This window comes from Hyperolius riggenbachi, chromosome 7 (assembly GCF_040937935.1).
Source record: "Hyperolius riggenbachi isolate aHypRig1 chromosome 7, aHypRig1.pri, whole genome shotgun sequence".
NCBI classification, from domain to species: Eukaryota; Metazoa; Chordata; class Amphibia; order Anura; family Hyperoliidae; genus Hyperolius; species Hyperolius riggenbachi.
Window position 1 is genome coordinate 298,061,107 of NC_090652.1, and position 16,182 is coordinate 298,077,288.

The following is a 16,182-nucleotide window of genomic DNA, read 5'->3' on the forward strand; positions in this document are numbered from 1 at the left end:
AAGGAAACTTGGGCCACGAACCACTTACGCCTGCTATTTGTAGCTACAGTTTCCATAGCAGGTAGCCCCAGCACCCTCTTCTGTCACCAATATTTCTCTAGGTGCCCATAGTGCCGCTCAGACTTCAGCGGCTCTCCGGTGCCCAAATTTCACGTTTTTGTATGTAGAGACAGGATACTAATCCTCTCTGACTGCTTTGGCTGTCAAAAGCCTGTCTGCATCAACCTCTACACCTTGGTAGTGGCCAAAGCCAGATTGATACTTTTTGTGCCAGGTATGTTGTGGCTCCCCTTATATGCGCAGCTGCTGTATTTGAATGTATTTGAATCATCGTACCACCCAACTTTTTGAGATCAGAAAGAGGGACACTTAAGCCACACCTCTAACCACACCCCTGACACACCCCTAATCACACACACTATAAAGATGTCATAAGAAAATGATGATGTTTTATAATTCAAACCACAACTGGTCCATTCTGTCCTGGTTCATTTTCCTTCATATTAACATTTGAACGTAAGAAATATATCAATTTAAAGGATGGGAATAAAGTCTAGAGTCAATTAAACACATTTTCCAGTAGCTAGTTACATAAATCTGTACATCAGTCCTGAAAGAGGGACAAACGAGGAGGAAAGAGGGACAGAGGGACAGGGATCCCAATGAGGGACAGTCCCTCCAAAAGAAGGACAGTTGTGAGCTATGCTATCATGCCTGTACAGCAGTGCCTCTCATTCATGAACAGCTCCATTGAGCACCAGTTTCTCTTGTTCATGTGTTTCTCCCCATTGTTGCCCTCCTCTTTCATATGTGACACCCCTCTTACATGTCCAGGTGCCCCCTTGGGCTGCAGCCACCCAAGGCCAGGGCCTTTGGGCCTTTCCAAGAAATTTAGCCCACATTTCCCACTCCCAAGCTCGCCTGCAGGGTTTCTCAAGAGCTGCCCCCACGCTCTGGAACGCCCTTGCATCGCCCGTCAGACTTGCTCCCTCCACATTCAAGCAAGCCCTCAAAACCCACCTCTTTAAGATGGACTACCCACCTCCTACCGCACAGTAACTCTCTACTGAATATTTATATCACAGTCCCACCTAATGTTTCCACCCACCCCCTTAGATTGTAAGCCTCTCTGGCAGGGTCCTCCCTTCCTATGTGTAATCTACAGGATCATGTGCTCCTTTCCTATGACAGTTGTCATTGTACTATATACCTGGGCCTACCTAACCAGCCCATATCACATAATCATGTATTTTGTACCGTTTGCCTTGTATAACTTTGTTCTATGTTGTATAACCTTGTTACGTCTTTCATCCTTGTATTATTATATATATTTGTTGTGCAGCGCTGCGTAATATGTTGGCGCTTTATAAATACAATAAATAATAATAATAATAATGACTAGATGATCCATACCTCCCAACTTTTTGAGATGGGAAAGAGAGACACATAAGCCACACCCCTGATCAGGCCCCTATCACACCCCTAATCATGCATATCATAAAGATTTCATGAGAAAAATATGTTGTTTTATAATTCAAACCACACTGGTCCTTTCTATCCTGGTTCATTTTCCTTCATATTAACATTTTAAAATTATTAAGATATCAATTTAAAGGATGGGAATAAAGTTTAGAGTCAATCAAACACAATTTTTTTTAGTAGAAAAATATACATATGTTTACATAGAAAGAGGGACAAAGTCCTGAAAGAGGGACGAATGAGGAGGAAAAAGGGACAGAGGGACAGGGCTCCCAAAGAGGGACAGTCCTTCCAAAAGAGGGACAGTTGGGAGCTATGCTAGATGTCCAGTGTGGTGGAAGATACGCCAGCGTGATATAAACAGTAAATAACAGTAATAAACTAAAATTTCCAGAAATGCAAATATTAATGTAAATATAAAAAAATGCAGAAATAAAGTTGACAGAAATCCAGTCTTGAGTATAGACCGCTGAGTTGAAATGGATGGATTAGAGGCTGCGGATAAGCGCAGGCGGCAGGCAGACTGTGTCCCCCACATTAGTATTGCTCACAACAATCTCATTCTCTGCTGAGATTAGATTCATTAACTGAGCTAACAGCGTGCCGGACACCGATCGGCTGCGGTGACACCGGAATGACATTGGAAGGGTAGACTCGCATCACAATGGCTGCAAACAGCTCTGAGCACATCACATACACCAGAGAATGAGCGCAAACCTCAGGGTCATTCCTGATCACAAAAGCATCCCCATCAATTAGATTATAACGCAGGGAACGGCGGCGGGGATATTGGATTGCGTTCTTTTGATGCGCGAGTGTATCGTTCCTGCATCACTCACGTGTCACGCCGCAGACTGTTTGCCACGCTGATATTCAGTTAACTGGTTCTTGAAAACATAAAAAGAAAAACTAAAGTGCCAATAAACTCAGGAGATGCTATCTAAATGGATGTGACAGCTATGCAGTAGAAAGCCCAGCAGACCAGAGACATACGCCATATATATAATGTCCGGCAGCAGTTCAAGGGTATGTGCCTGATATGTCATGCTCAGAGACACGTGCAACACACATAATGTCCAGAGACGTGACAGATACATAATGCCTAAAAATGTGCTAGATAAATAATACTAAGAGACACGCTAAATGTATAATGCCCAGTGACAAATGGCAAATATATAATGCCCGAATTCTTATGCCAGATATACAGTGCTTAGAGATGTGTACCAGATATATAAAGCTCAGAGACATGTCAGATATATAATGCACAATGACATATGCCAGATATCTAATGCCCAGAGACATGTGCCAGATACATAATGCTTAGAGACATGTGCCAGATACATAATGCTCAGAGACATGTGCCAGATACATAATGCTCAGAGACATGTACCAGATACATAATGCTCAGAGACATGCACTAGACATATAATGCCCTGAGACATAAGACAGATACTGTATGTTATGCTCTGAGACATACTGAGACAGATAAATAATGTCCAGCTATAAAATGACAGCCAGGACTGTGTACAGACATGTGCAGCTTCCAATTGGAGGAGAGGGGTGTGGGAATCATGAGATGATAATTCCTTTCTTCTCCTTTCCCCTCTAGTGAGATTTCACTCTTCCTGCCTTAGTCCCTGTTCACACTTGGAAACACAAATTGCAGTTGCCTAGCGATTGATTTTGCACTACTTTTTTCAGTGATTTCTTATTCTAGTGTCCTTGTCCCACCACGTCCCCTGTCAGGTTTACGCAACTCTGAGACTCCTCAGAAGTCTTCAGAAGCACTCAAATCCCCGATTTCTTCGGAAGACTGGGGCATCTGTACTGCATACCGTAGTAGCAGAGGTACATAACGGACCACTCCAGCGAAAAAAGTAAGCAGTTCAAATCTGACAGAACCGACAGGTTTTGGACTAATCCATCACCTCATGGGGGAATCTCAAGATTTTTTTTTTGTTTTCGAAAGCATTTCCTGAATGACAGTTTAACTGCCAAGCCAGCCCGCCTACATATTTTGACTTCGCTACTGCCATTCAGGAACTGCTTTTGAAAACATTGATTTTTAGAAAACCCTGAGAATCACTCATGAGGAGATGGACAAGTCCAAAACCTGTCAGTTCTGTCAGAATTTAACTGTGTGCATTTTTCACTGGAGTGGTCCTTTAACTGAAAGTTGAATATGTTTCATATGGATTGTCTATGCTTGTTCAGTTACACTTTAAGCCACAGGTCCTTCGCCCTTCCTCAGGCTGTTCAGCCCCGTGGTAGATGGAAGCTGTAGTTGCCCCCATGCCAGGAGGGGCCGTTTAGAACCATTTACAGAACTGTCTTGCAGTGACTGGGCAATAACAGGCTGAGGATAAGGCTGAAGCACATCATGTTAGAATGGAAAGTGCCAGGTGTTGTCCTATTTATAGTGGAGGCTTCCATCTCCGCGGAGCTGCCCTCTGCCCCCTCACATATCAGCCCCGGGAGGGGGGGGGGGGGGAGGATCGTTGTTTATTCACCTTCATCTGATAAACTGATTTCTCCGCTCCGTCACGGCAACCAAAACTCATCTGTGCATTTTTAATTTTTTTTTAATGATATTATTGCACAATTACTCCTTAACTTCTTCTGGGATTGATTCAATTTAACTCTTGAGTTATCTCACATTACTTATTTTTCACCTCAACTATAAAGGTGGCCTCATATCAGGTGACTTGGCGGCCGATTGACCATCCGATTTGATTAATATAATCAAAATTGGATGAAAAATGGTGCTGTCAAGTGCACCGACAATGTGACCAATGTGGTGCTTGCTCGATCGGGTGTGTGCGGCGGTAACAGCGAGTGATATCGGGACGAGCGACGAAGGCACGAAACCCCCTGCGCTGTTCCCGCAATGTGTGTATGTATGAAATGTATATGTGCTGTAATGTGCATTTATACATTACCTGTCCTGTGTCGCGGTGTCCGTCTGTCTTCCGCCGCTCTTCAATTAGTCACACACCCGCTGCCGGCGCGTAGCACGCCCGCGCGTGACATCCAGAGACGGATGTAGGGGGGGCAAGCGGGTATCTTGCCCCAGGCGCAGTTTGTTGAATTCTTAAAAAGGCGGCAAAATGAATGGCAGTTTAGGTGCCAAAACCTGACCTTTAGGCGCCAAAACCTGACCTTGCCCCAGACGCAAATTGGTCTTGATCCGTCCCTGGTGACATCACACGTGCCACGCCGGCCCCCTGTATGCGGATAATTGAAGAGAGGCAGAAGACAGACGGCCACCGCGACACAGGACAGGTAATGTATAAATGCACAGTACAGTGGTGCGTTTTACTAGCGATCGCCAGTGTTTTGAAAAGTGCTACTGAAATGTAATGTGTATGGCAGTGTTTCCACTTAGCGATTGCTGGCGATTTGCTGAATGCTATGTATAATTTTTTTTACCGATTTTTTAGTGATTGCGTTTTAATGTTCGCAGTGTTTTGCAAAAAGGGAATTGCTACAAAATTGCTTTCCTGTACAGTGAAAAATCAGTGAGAAGCAGGGCTAGGTGGCTCTCCCTATTGGCTGTCTGGCACTCCCTGTTGGCTGTCTGCTACATCTGCCAATGTTACTGCATGGAAAGTGTGAGTTATTGGCTGCTCAGAGCTGGAGATAAATACCAAACACTTTTATGTGAATTACCGAATGCTTTAAAGAGAAACCGTAACCAAGAATTGAACTTCATCCCAATCAGTAGCTGACACCCCCTTTCCCACGAGAAATCTATTCCTTTTCTCAAATGGATCATCAGGGGGCTCTGTATGGCTGATATTGTGGTGAAACCCCTCCCACAGTGTGATGTCAGGACCATGGTGCTCACAGTTTCCTGTCTGTGAACCACATTGCATTGTGGGAAATAGCTGTTTACAGCTGTTTCCAACAGCCAAAAAAGCAAGCAGCAGCTACTTCCAGTGACATCACCTGCCAGCAGTAAAAATGTCACCATGTGATAAATGTCAGAATGTAAATCAGGAAAAGGAAAGATTTTTACAATGGGCAAACGCTGACTAAATAATTTATATTTAATTATTGCAAAAATGAAGCACTTTTTTAATTACATTATTTTCACTGGAGTTCCTCTTTAATCTTTGTGAATTGCAATTTCTTGACAATTTTTGATGTATTTACCGCACAAGTCAGTAAGTTACCTCACTAGTCAGTAATTACTCTTTCACACGATGCATCAAATTGACACACTGCTACCGCACCCTAATGCAACCCTATGGGGAAGTTCATACTTCCCACATTGCAGTACACTGCACCGGAAGTCCCTAATCTAACGCTAGCGCAGAACTACGTTCCTGTGCGTGATCCACAGCAACCTGCGGTGATCTGCCTTGGCCCGGAAGTCATGTTAGTCTATGGCGACACAGTTTTTTTAAAGAAGTCGACGTTGTGGCGGGGCGCATCCGCGGAAGCGTATTTTTTCAATACACTTCCGTGCACTTCCATATAGCCCGAAGCAGGAAGTGACCACAAGCATCAAAGTATAAATCCAGTGCACCAATCTCTAGCCGGAAGATTGGTTATAAGCTGAATTTGTTTGTAAGTTGAGTCCATCGTTAAACACGGTGAAACATGGATAAATTATGTACTTTCGGACGTATAGTATAAGCTATGTTTTTTGGTTGTTCTCAATGTGCTTTTAAAGTAGAGTAGAGTCCCAGTTAACCAGAACTCAGGCATCCGGCAGTCTCAACTAACCATCATGCCCAGCGGGACCCAGTGGGGCGTTCCTAACTGACTTTGTGCAGCGGTGTGCAGCAGAAAGTACTTATGCATCCTCCGGGCGCCATCCCTTTCACTTCTTGTAGCTGCCAGCCTCTATGCGGTGTCCTCGTACGGCTCCCCGGGGTGTCACCTGACCTGCATCGGGTCACGTGACACATCGGAGCCATGCACAGAGCACCACACAGCAGCTGGGATCCGCAAAAAGTCAAAAGAGCGGCGCCTGGAGGATGCATAAGTACTTTCTGCTGCACATCGCTGTGCAGTTAACCCTTTAGCAGCCAATTTATTAAGATCTTCAAAGTGTTACAGGCCCATTTATTTTAGCTCCTTTTTTTTAACTTCTTATTTGTTACATTTCCTTGCTTCTAATTATTTCTGCTGTAATGTGTATGTATAGCCACGTGTCACTGGGGGCAGTATGAGACAATAATAGAGGACTTCTGCTTTCAGTTTCTATATTTTCTGCTAGTAGACAGAGATCAAAGCATTCCAAGAATTTAGAGCACAATGAGTTACAGGAACATGCTCACTTTACATACAGGACTGACTGAGGCCTGGAACCCATTTGGGCAATGTTGGCAGTGTTTTGGGATCACCGACAATCGCCGGCGATTCCCAAAAACGCTTTGCCAATGAAAGTTGGTGGTGGGGAACCCACTAGTTCGATTGGGATTAGGGGTAATTTTGAGCGCTTTCGCTTTTGCACTCAATGCAAAGTATATAAGCACTGCAAAAATCGCTTTTTAAAGTGGTTTTGCAGCGCTTTGGGGGGCCGAGCGATTACACTTTACTTACCAAGTTTCCTGCTTCTGTCCATAGCTCCATCTCATAAAGGAAGAGGTCACAGACCCTTCTCTGATTGGTCATAGAGAATCACCTATGACCTCTTCCTTTAGGGGGCGGGGTTACGGAAGGAAGTCGGGCGCCTGTTAAGTAAAATGAACTTTAAAAAAACCAAAAAACATGCAAATCGTTAATTGGAAGCATCGGGTAATAGCGAGCGCAATCGCCCTAGGAAACACTGCATAAAGCGCCGCAGCGATTCCTAGTGGGTTCCAGGCCTAAAGTATTTTTTGTTACAATGCAGAGTCTGTCCTAACGTAACCGATTTGTTCTTTTGAATCCTATATGTGGTACTTGAGTTATGGCCACTTGCTGTTAAACTGTTTCAGAGCATGTTGCAGCTTTCTTCTGTAACTACCAGTAAATGTTTCTGAGTTCTGACATTGTGCATTGCGTAACGGCCATGTTACAATGCCGGCATAATGCAGCGCACACTCTGCACGTTACAATGCGCACATTATTTTCGCGCATGAAGAATTGCCTTAAAGAGAACCTGTACTGAGTAAAAATATTTAAAATAAACACATGAGGTAACTTCAAATGAACATTACATAGTTACCTTGCCATCAGTTCCTCTCAGAAGCTCACCATTTTCTTCTGACAATAATCCCTTCCAGTTCTGACAATATTTTGTCAGATCTGAAATATATCAGTTGCTGTCAGTAAAATATCAGTTGCTGTCAGTTATAGCTGAGAGGAAAACGGATGTACCAGGTAAATGTCCATGTTTCCCTATGGCTCAAGTGGGCGATGTTACAGTTTAACTGTGTGCTGACCAGAAAGCTGTTATGGGTAATGGCTATTTTCAAAATGGAGGACGGAAAATTCCCTTGATCACAGTGAACAAATAGGACGCAGGACAGGAGAATGACACTGAGGAGTAGACTACATTGAAGGTAAGTATGACTTGTGTATGCCTATTTTGACTTTTATTTTCAGTACAGGTTTTCCTTAAACATGCATGTAATCAGAAATGATACCCAGAATTGCACTGTAGAAAGAGATTTGGGATAACACATTCTGTTACAATGCAGGGATGCGAACATGCCAGTACAACTGCAAAATGTCTGTCCTCACAAAAAGCTGACATACAGTGTACAGAAGCTAAAATGCTTTAGGCTGCTTTCACAGTGGGACGTTACAGGCGCACGTTAGAGCAGCCTGTAACGCACCCCACCGCAGAGCAATGAAAAATCAATGGGTTGTTCACAGTGCCCACGTTGCGTTACACAGTAACACTGCACGTTCGTTTGAAGTGCAGCATACTGTGCGTTCTAGCGGCTTAAGCCGCGTTAGACTGTTTGCACATGCTCAGTATGGGTGTTTTTTGTTTTTTTTTTGTGGGCGAAGAGGAGGCGGGGAGAGGCCGTTGCGTAGCCAGGCACATGGCTACTTTATATTCACTGCACTTGCAGTGTACTTCCAGGAGCGGCCGCAGATTGGATGGCGGGACCACGTGATGCGGAGAGCTCCGCTCACGTGGTCTCTGCAGCGAATCCGACAGAGCAGGCGCACCAAGAGCTGCTTTTAACGCGGCTCTTGGTAGTGTCCTGCTCCAACACCACCAGGCGTTGCGTTAGGGGCACTTTATGCGACCTTAACGTGTCATCTAACGCAACGTCTTAGTGGGAAAGAAGCCTTAAGGGCTGGAACCCACAGGAGCGCTTTTGGCAGCGTTTTGGCAGCACTGCGATACGCTAGCAGTTTGCCAAAACGCTGGGCTAATGTTAATGGATGGGGCAACTTCCACAGGAGCGTTTGCGTTTCTCAGAAACGCAAACGCAGGACATGCAGCATTTTGGGAGCGTTAGCGCTTCAATGCAAAGTATTGAAACGCTAGCGGAAACGCTCAGCAAAACCTAAACTGAGCGGTTCTGCTAGCGTTTTGCGGTTCAGCACACTGTAACAAAATTAAAAATTATTCACAGGACCAATCAGGATAAAAACGCGAAACGCAAAACGCTACACAACCGCTGAGCAAAAAAATACACTGTTGCAAAACGCGACCGAAAACTCGCATGAATCAGCTTGCAAACCGCTCAGGCAAAACGCTAGCGGTTGCGTTTAGTGTTTGCGGTTTGCAGTGGGTTCCAGGCCTAAAGGATATCTAAAGTGAGAGAGATATGGAGGCTGACACATTTTTTTTTTCCTTTTAAACAATGCAAGCTGCCTGGCTGTTCTGCTGATCCTCTGCCTCTAATACTATTAGCCAAAGACCCTAAACAAGCATGCAGATCAGATGTTCCTGACTGAAGTCTGACTGGATTAGCTGCATGCTTTTTCCAGGTGTGTAATTTAGACACTACTAATGCATGAAAGATCAGCAGGACGCCAGGCAACTGGTAAATAAATATGGCACTCTCCATATCCCTCTCACTTCAGGCGTCCTTTAACTCCTTAAAGCAAATTTGAAGCAAAAATAAACTTATGATATAATAAATTGTATGTGTAATATGGATAATGAATAGAACATTAGTAGTAAAGAAGAGAGTTTCATATTTTTATTTTCAGTTATATAGCTTTATTGATAACATATTTATTGCATCATATTCATCATACTGACACAATTTATGGTTTAGAGTCTACACTCTGTCTTTTAATCAGTAAAACAGAGCAGAGCTAATGACCCTTTTACTATTTATTATTATTATTATTTATTTATTTACAACCCTTTTTTATATATTTATGACCCTTTGAACTTTCCTGCAGTAAAACCTTACTTCAAGCTGTCTCTCACTGTTTCTTGGCTGTTTAAGCTCTGCAGAAAACAGGACTGAGTTTAATTAAGTTGGTCTCAAAGAAGCTATTATGCATAGACAACAACTCTTCCTGTACTGGAAAACAACACAAGACTCTTCTCTTTGCTACTAATGTTCTGTTTATTATTATCCGTACTACACATACATTTCATTATCTCAGAAGCTTACATTTCGCTTCAGATTTGCTTTCAGTCTTGGAAAGTGCATAGAGGTTTGTTGTAGAGTATTGTCTCAAAGACCTAATTTGCAACATTATGTCTCTAATAGCATACTGAGAAAATCTTTACATCAAAACACACACAGGCTCAAAACAATAAAGGATATTTAAAGTGCCACTTTAAAGGACAAGTGAAGCAATAGGGATATGGAGGCTGCCATATTTATTTCCTTATAAGCAATACTAGTTGCCTGCCTATCCTCCTGATCTTCTGCCTCTAATACTTTTAGCTATAGCCCCTGAACAAGCATGCAGCAGATCGGGTGTTTCTGACATTGTTGTCAGACACTACTGCAGCCAAATAGGTCAGCAGGGCTGCCAGGCAACTGGTATTGTTTAAGAGGAAATAACTATGGCAGCCTCCATATCCCTTTCACTACAGTTGTCTTTAAGATTACGTTGGGGTAAGGGCTATCAAGAGGGGGGGGGGGGGGGTTGGGGGGAGGAGCAAGGAGCCAAATTAGAATTAGGCTTGGCAGAGAGCAGGAGGTTAGGATTAGGTATAGAGCAGTGGATTTGGTAGGAATGAGGGTAGGACAGGGCATTAGAAATTATAGGCCGAGGGATACCTCCGCTGAAATAAAGCATCCAAATTATACGGCGTCCAAATGACATTTAAAGTCCATGTGTTGCCAAATACTCTTCCTGCTAACGTCAGATCTGCAAAACGTGCTTCAATAAAGGCCTATAGATGGAGCGCAGAGCAAGGATACGCTGCAAAGCGTGATACAAGTATGTGCAATGCCTGGTATGTGCTGATGAACAGTATAGAAGCCATATGGATGAAGTAAACAAGATTTAAGCCCACCTAATGTCATGCCACCCCACGCATCATATCAGCTACACGTTGCATCAGCCCCTCATTGACATCAGCTTGCTTTTACTTAGATTGCATCTCTAGTCATTGCCAAAAAAGTGGGTATAACACAACCCTTCTAGACATCAAAGCCATTCAGAATATTACACATGTATGAAGATTGCCGAAAAGCCATACGGGATTGGTGCCCTTACCTTCCATATCCATGATGGCGAGTACGGCGCTGGTGATAGCCTCGCCCACGGCGTTCTGTGCCACACAGGCGTACACCCCGGCATCCTCCATCTTGCTGTCCCTTACGTACAGTGTCCCGTATTCCTCTGGACCAGGATCGAGAGGTTGTTTATTTTTGTACCAGCTCAGAGTTGGCGTCGGGTTCCCCGCCACCGCCACCTTAAGGCGGATGTCGCAGCCCGTGCCAATGGCAGCATTTTTAAGCTTGCGGACAAAATGAGGACGACAGGACTGGGATGTCTCTTGCTCAGGCATGACCTTTGGGCGTTTGGGGGGCGCCCCGGGACTTGGCGGAGTCCCAAGGGTGTTGACGAATGGCTGAGGGTGGGAAGCTTCATCCTCATTGGCGTTCAGGTTCATGGTGGCGTGCGCGCGATGCATGGCAACTCTTGGCACAAAATCTTATTCCAGACGGCACAGACAATTAATCACGTAGGCAATCTCAGAAAGTTATGTCCGGGAACTCTGGTTATGTCCACAATGCAGGTAGTGATGTTTCCACTGACCTTACGTTTATATTGGCGGTTGTACCGAGAGGAGGTCAGCCTGTGTAGGCATGAGAAAGAGAGGAATAGATGAGGGGGGCACCAGCCCCAGGGTGGCAGGAGATACAACCAAAGCTTTGCCTTAGTAAAATCAGGAATTCCTTGCAAACTCCAGGTGCAACTTGACTGAGGACTCTTGGTGTGGACAGGTCCTCTATCATGTGGTCACTTGCATGAGGCCTATGATGGTAGGAGACCTTAGGCAAACCCCTAGGTCTGAGCCCCCTCTTCTTCTACCTCTTCTCTTCACTCCGTGTTCTGCAAAAGAGACCCTGTAGACCTGCTGAACGCTGAAATTAGCCCCCAACCCTCCTGTGTCAAACCCCCCCACCACAACCAAACCCTCCTCCCCCCTCCTTCTCTCTACCATTCCAAAAGTGGCATGGACAGCTGCCTCCCCTCCTGATATGTGACATAACTTGGCTGAAACTTTTCATCCCCTCCACACTGCATCTTCTCCCTCCTCAGTGTACTGTCCACCCCCACCGGCTCTCATCTCCTTGTGCAAAGAATAGTAACCGGCCAGGAACTGACCATATTCAGATGACAGCAGCAGGTCCTACACACTCCAGAGCCGGGCAGCAGGTGCTGCTGGGGAAAAGGCAGAATCTACGCAGAATTGTGTACACAATTTTGAAGCCTATAGGATATTTTTTTTTTGCTGAAACAATAATAAAGATGTATGGCCAGCCCAGTACGTAGGAAAGCAGAAGTCTTGTGCTTTTATTATTTTTATATGTATGGACCATTGTAGTCCCTTACACACTCCAATGGGTTCTGTGTCACCATGAGCTTGCTGGTTAGTCTGTGCCTCTCGGTGTTACAAGCCCTACTCCATAGAGCCAAATTAATCTATGCCATGCACTGATGAGGATCAACCAATCCAAAACAGTCTGTATGCATGTTGGATTATTATGGCTCTGTACATATTAACAAGCTGACACATCATTGCATTCCAGCGGTTCTGGAGGTGTGTTTAGCTTTTAAGGGTAACAATGGTTAATTTGCATATATTCAGCAGTGATGCACTGGGAGACATCTCAAGCTCACTCCAACCTGAATTATCGCAAATTCTTTCTGTTTTAAGAAAGAAAACTCTTGTTTTCCATAGCATTATAGTAAGGGGGCTTTTAGGACCATTGTAACCCCTCACACACTCCAATGAGTTCTGGGTCACTATGAGCTTGCTGGTTAGTCTGTACCTATATGTAAGCATAAAAGGAATCATGGTGCTTGGAGTATGAGATTTTGGCTAATGGACGATTTGGGCTCCCCATAGACGCTAATGCAAATATCCAAATATCAGCTATAAGGTGCCCAAAAGTAGAAAATTGGGCGCCTGATAAATATCGTTTTGGCAATTACACAGGGCCCGTTTTCACTTGTACCGCGTGTGGCTGCGAGATGTCCCAGTCTGCAGGGACGCAGACGGATCCCATCAGCCGTGTCATGCACAGCTATGGGGTTCACAGCCTCCCGCACGGAAAACAGACGGCAATGCCAGCCAAATCGCTAGCGCAATCGATTTGGCCGGCGGCGCAATTGTTTCCTATGACAGATTCCCCACACGATTTGCGTGCGGGGAAACTCTGCAGATGTGGCGCGCTAGTGGAAACGGTCCCTTGTAGTTCTTGAAATGTTTTATCGTTTTATCGTTTTCTGCCTACAGTGCCTTAGGGTAAATCTGGCCCTGTCTTAAAAAGTCATTTTTAGGAGAAGGAAGATGGATACAATTGTTTATTTCATTAGTTTATTTTCGCCTCGGGTGTCCTTTAAGATCATTTGTGTGTGTGATCCTGCTGCATTTTTGCTGTGTAAAATTCCATAGCGATTGCACAGCTATGTGATTTTTCTCGCACGCAATTGTGCCGTACAGCAGGCGGATCGCCGCAACATTGTGGTGTGGTTAAAGAAAGAAACTCTGTTGCGGACGTGGTTCTTAGTGGAAAGGTCCCTTAGTTAATACTCAAAAAAAATATTGTTTACTGCATGAGCTTCATTACTACACATTTTGCCTAAAACCATGGCCGGATTTACCATAAGGCACTACAGGCACGTGCCTACAGGCGCCTGATGATGGAAAGGTGGCTCACTCATCGAGTGCCTCGCTCCCTCCCTATACAGAGTACTGATGAGAGTGTAAATGAGAGGTTACTCACCCGGCTCTCAGTATTCCACAGCATAGATCTCCCTTCAGTCAGGGGAACCTCTAGCTATGTAAAGGGATACTGTAGGGGGGTCGGGGGAAAATGAGGTGAACTTACCCGGGGCTTCTATTGGTCCCCCGCAGACATCCTGTGTCCGCGCAGCCACTCACTGATGCTCCGGCCCCGCCTCCCGTTCACTTCTGGAATTTCAGACTTTAAAGTCTGCAAACCACTGCGGCTGCGCAGCCACGCCCTCCCTTCCGCTGACTTTACCAGGAGTGTATTGTGCAGGCCCAGTATGGTCTGTGCCTGCGCAGTACGCTCCTGGTGACATCAGCGGGAGCGAGGACACGGCAACGCAGGCGCAGTGGTTTTCAGGCTTTAAAGTCTGAAATTCCAAAAGTGAACCGGAGGCGGGGCCGGAGCATCAGTGAGTGGCTGCGCGGGCACAGGATTTCTGCGGGGGACCATTAGAAGCCCCGGGTAAGTTCAACTTATTTCCCCCCAACCCACCCATACAGTATTCCTTTAATACTGAGGTTCCTCTAGCTACCTAATACTAAGGGGCACCTCTAGCTAAATAATATTGAGGGTACCTCTGGCTACCTAATACTAAGGGACACCTGTAGCTACCTATGACAGGCAAGGGAAGTAAGGGAAAAGTGACAGCTGGGCCAGCCAGCACACTTGTGGGGCAGTTCGGTGAGGGTTTGTAGGTTCATGGAGGGTGAAGTCTAGGGTGCCAGGACACCTGTGCCTATAGGCTCCCATGATTTAAATTTGGGCCTGCCTAAAACACAAAGGATGCCATTATATTGCTCACAGCCAGTAATGAGCGAAAATGCCAACATTCTTTTTGCATTTATTTTTTGTGAAAATGTTAAAGATGAACTGTCGCGAAAATCTTAAAATGTAAACCATATACAAATAAGAAGTACATTTCTTCCAGAGTAAAATAAGCCGTAAATGACTCCTCTCCTATGTTGCTGTCACTTCCAGTAGGTAGTAGAAATCTGACATTACTGACAGGTTTTGGGCTAGTCCATCTATCCATGGGGGATTCTCAGCATGGCCTTTATTCTTTATGAAGACATTCTCTGAAAAAGATTTATGCAAAGAAGCTGACCAGCTTCTCTGCTCACCGTACACTTTTTAGGCAGTTGGACAGAGCAACTGCCATTCACTAAGTGCATTTTGAAAATAAAGAAATCCCTGTGAACCCCCAATGAGGAGATGGGCTAGTCCAAAACCTGTTGGACTGTCAGATTTCTACTACTTACTGTAAGTGACAGCAACATAGGAGATAAGTAATTTATGGCTCATTTTACTCTGGAAGAAACGTACTTCTTAATTGTATATATTTACATATATTTAAAATTTTAAGACTTTCACGACAGAGGTCCTTTAAATCCGAGTGAAAATTTGTTCTGTTATTTTTCATGGTTTTTTTGTGCTTTCCACAAGTTTTCCTAGTAAAATATCGACTTTTCATGGTAACCATAACGATTTTTGTGGTTTTGCATAAAACACGAAAAAACAAAATCACAAGCAATCTTTCGAGAAAATTTCACAAAATCGAAAATTGTATTTTCGATGCGAAAATGACTTTGGTGAAATTTGGCAAGCAACACTGTTCAGAGCCTTTGTGGTTTCTGTCCATTCAGTGAGTGAGCTGGTATATATATATATTCCAGGGAGACTAATAATAGAACATACCTCTGCCATCCATCCTCCGACCAGCGGCAGCTGCTTCTTCCATAGCCGGGACGGGCATCGGACGGATGTCAGCTCAGCAGGACTCCGCCAGCAAATAGTCTCACCCAGAAAGGGATTATTTTTGTTATTCAGTTCAGTGTCAAAATATTGTTTTTTAAATCTTTTGTTATTCACAGTTTAAGCACCATTTTTAATATCCATACAGTATCACTGAACCTTATTTTACATTTTGGGTACTAGATTCTGTAGGAGGGACGCATAAACTAAAATATTTAAAACAATAAAATGTGAGTGTGAGCGGATGAACTCTCCTTCAACGATGAGTCAAAGTAAATCAGGGACAATTATATTATCAGCATGTGGTTTACCAACGTGTTTCGTGGTATGAAAAACACTTCATCAGGTCAGTGCCCAAGAGTCATATTGCACAAAGCAAAAGGTGTCTCCAAAACAGTATTATAAATTATTTATGTAGAAAACAGATCACATGGGGTTGCAGGGGAGAAAGTGATTGCACTGTCAGGTGAAACCAAACCCCCTTGCTGACTAACAGCCTATTACAGCTGTCACCTTAATTATTCAAAGGCATAAAGGGACAAATGTACATCACACACACACACCTAAACCACACACACACACACCACACACACACCACACGTACACACAC

General features: G+C 44.4%; 1 protein-coding gene and 1 long non-coding RNA gene across 6 annotated transcripts in view; one reads left to right on the forward strand and one right to left on the reverse strand.

Moving 5' to 3' along the window:
- The window catches only part of SPEG (striated muscle enriched protein kinase), a 369,258-nt gene extending 357,353 nt beyond the window's left edge, over positions 1 to 11,905 (reverse strand). For all 4 annotated transcript variants that reach the window (XM_068246025.1, XM_068246024.1, XM_068246023.1 and 1 more), the window contains exon 1: positions 11,068 to 11,905. In XM_068246025.1, the coding sequence (XP_068102126.1) occupies positions 11,068 to 11,488 (421 nt within the window). In that variant the 5' untranslated portion in view covers positions 11,489 to 11,905. The remainder of the gene's footprint in view (positions 1 to 11,067) is intronic.
- The window catches only part of LOC137525158 (uncharacterized), a 152,728-nt gene that overhangs the window by 102,544 nt on the left and 34,002 nt on the right, over positions 1 to 16,182 (forward strand). The gene's annotated exons all lie outside the window — the stretch shown is intronic.